Below are 1,280 nucleotides of genomic sequence, written 5' to 3'. Positions count from 1 at the left end.
TCACATGGGGTAAATGATGCATTGCTTTTGAGTACACTTTCAAGAAGCACCACACCATTTAAAGCCATTTATTCCCATGGTGCCGTAGATATGTGTTCTGGATCGACTGCTGCGAGCAGCCCCAAATTGGACGGATCGGAATGGACGGCAGCAAGCCACGTGTCATAATCGATACAGAAATAAGTGTTCCCTCAGCCTTGACCATTGACCACATCAACAAAAGGATCTACTGGGCTGACGAGAACCATATCTTGTTTTCGAACATGGATGGTACAAAAAGACACAAAGGTATGTTTTGCCTTGTCTCGAATGTTGTCTCTTTTCGAATTGTCCTCAGTAATATCTCTCAATCCCAATTTCCAGTCCCAATCAAGGACATAGGTGGCATAACCGGTCTCACACTCTTTGAGGACTTCATCTACTGGAGCGACCAGAAGTCAAAAACCCTCAGTCACTCGCACAAGACGTCCGGCGGCCAACATACAGAACTCCTCAGCTCCTGGCAAACCATTCGAGACATTAAAGTCTACCACCCACTCCGACAGCCTGATGGTATTACAGCAAGAAACTCAGTCTTCAGTTGACTTTTTGTGCTAGAGTCATGTTGTTTCGGGCTTGTTTCTTTATTGTTTGTTGTTTGTCCTCAGTGCCAAAGCATCAGTGTCAAGTGACTAATGGAGGGTGCAGTCACCTATGCCTTCTTTCCCCTGGTGGGGGATACAAGTGTGCTTGCCCTACACACTTCTACCTGGCAAACGACAACAAAACATGTCTGTCTAACTGCACCGCCAGCCAGGTGTGACTTTATAATTACCTCAGGAGCCAGAATAAGGGTTTCGCCGTAGCTCAACTACTCTTGGCACCGCTTTCAACTACCAATTATATCTATGTGTGTGTAGTTCCGCTGTGGTACAGATGAGTGTATTCCCTTCTGGTGGAAGTGCGACACTGTGGATGACTGTGGAGATGGATCCGATGAGCCGGCAGATTGCCGTAAGTAACCAAACATGGTAGCAATCAGCCAAACTGGTTAAGCCATTGAAAAATGTGAATGTAGTGTCTTTAAGACTCAAGATGTAGCAAGCTGCCTACCTAAAGCGCCTTCTAAGGGATCATAGATGAGGTTTGGACCGAGTTGCTTTCTACAAAATCTTTTTTGGTCAAATTTGAAGGCGGCATTGCATGTATCCATTGCAAATTCAACAAGTGCAAAAATGTTTCCAAGATGGCAGTTTTTTTGTTTTACTACCTCTGTTGTTTTTTTTTTTTTGTTTGTTTAT

General features: G+C 44.5%; 1 protein-coding gene across 1 annotated transcript; it reads left to right on the top strand.

Annotated features, from left to right (window-relative positions):
- Positions 1-93: 93 nt before the first annotated feature.
- Positions 94-993, top strand: LOC107736189 (low-density lipoprotein receptor-related protein 1B-like; the record flags this gene model as incomplete). Its single annotated transcript, XM_016547665.1, has 4 exons — positions 94-288; positions 364-552; positions 648-796; positions 900-993. Coding segments are annotated over exons 1-4 (580 nt in total), but the record flags the coding sequence as incomplete, so codon positions are not given.
- Between the last annotated feature and the right edge of the window lie 287 nt (positions 994-1,280).

Source organism: Sinocyclocheilus rhinocerous, unplaced genomic scaffold, assembly GCF_001515625.1.
Source record: "Sinocyclocheilus rhinocerous isolate Xijiao unplaced genomic scaffold, SAMN03320098_v1.1 C36549306, whole genome shotgun sequence".
Taxonomy (NCBI): Eukaryota; Metazoa; Chordata; class Actinopteri; order Cypriniformes; family Cyprinidae; genus Sinocyclocheilus; species Sinocyclocheilus rhinocerous.
The sequence above is the reverse complement of the archived record's forward strand: the minus strand, read 5'-3'. Positions and strand labels throughout refer to the sequence as shown.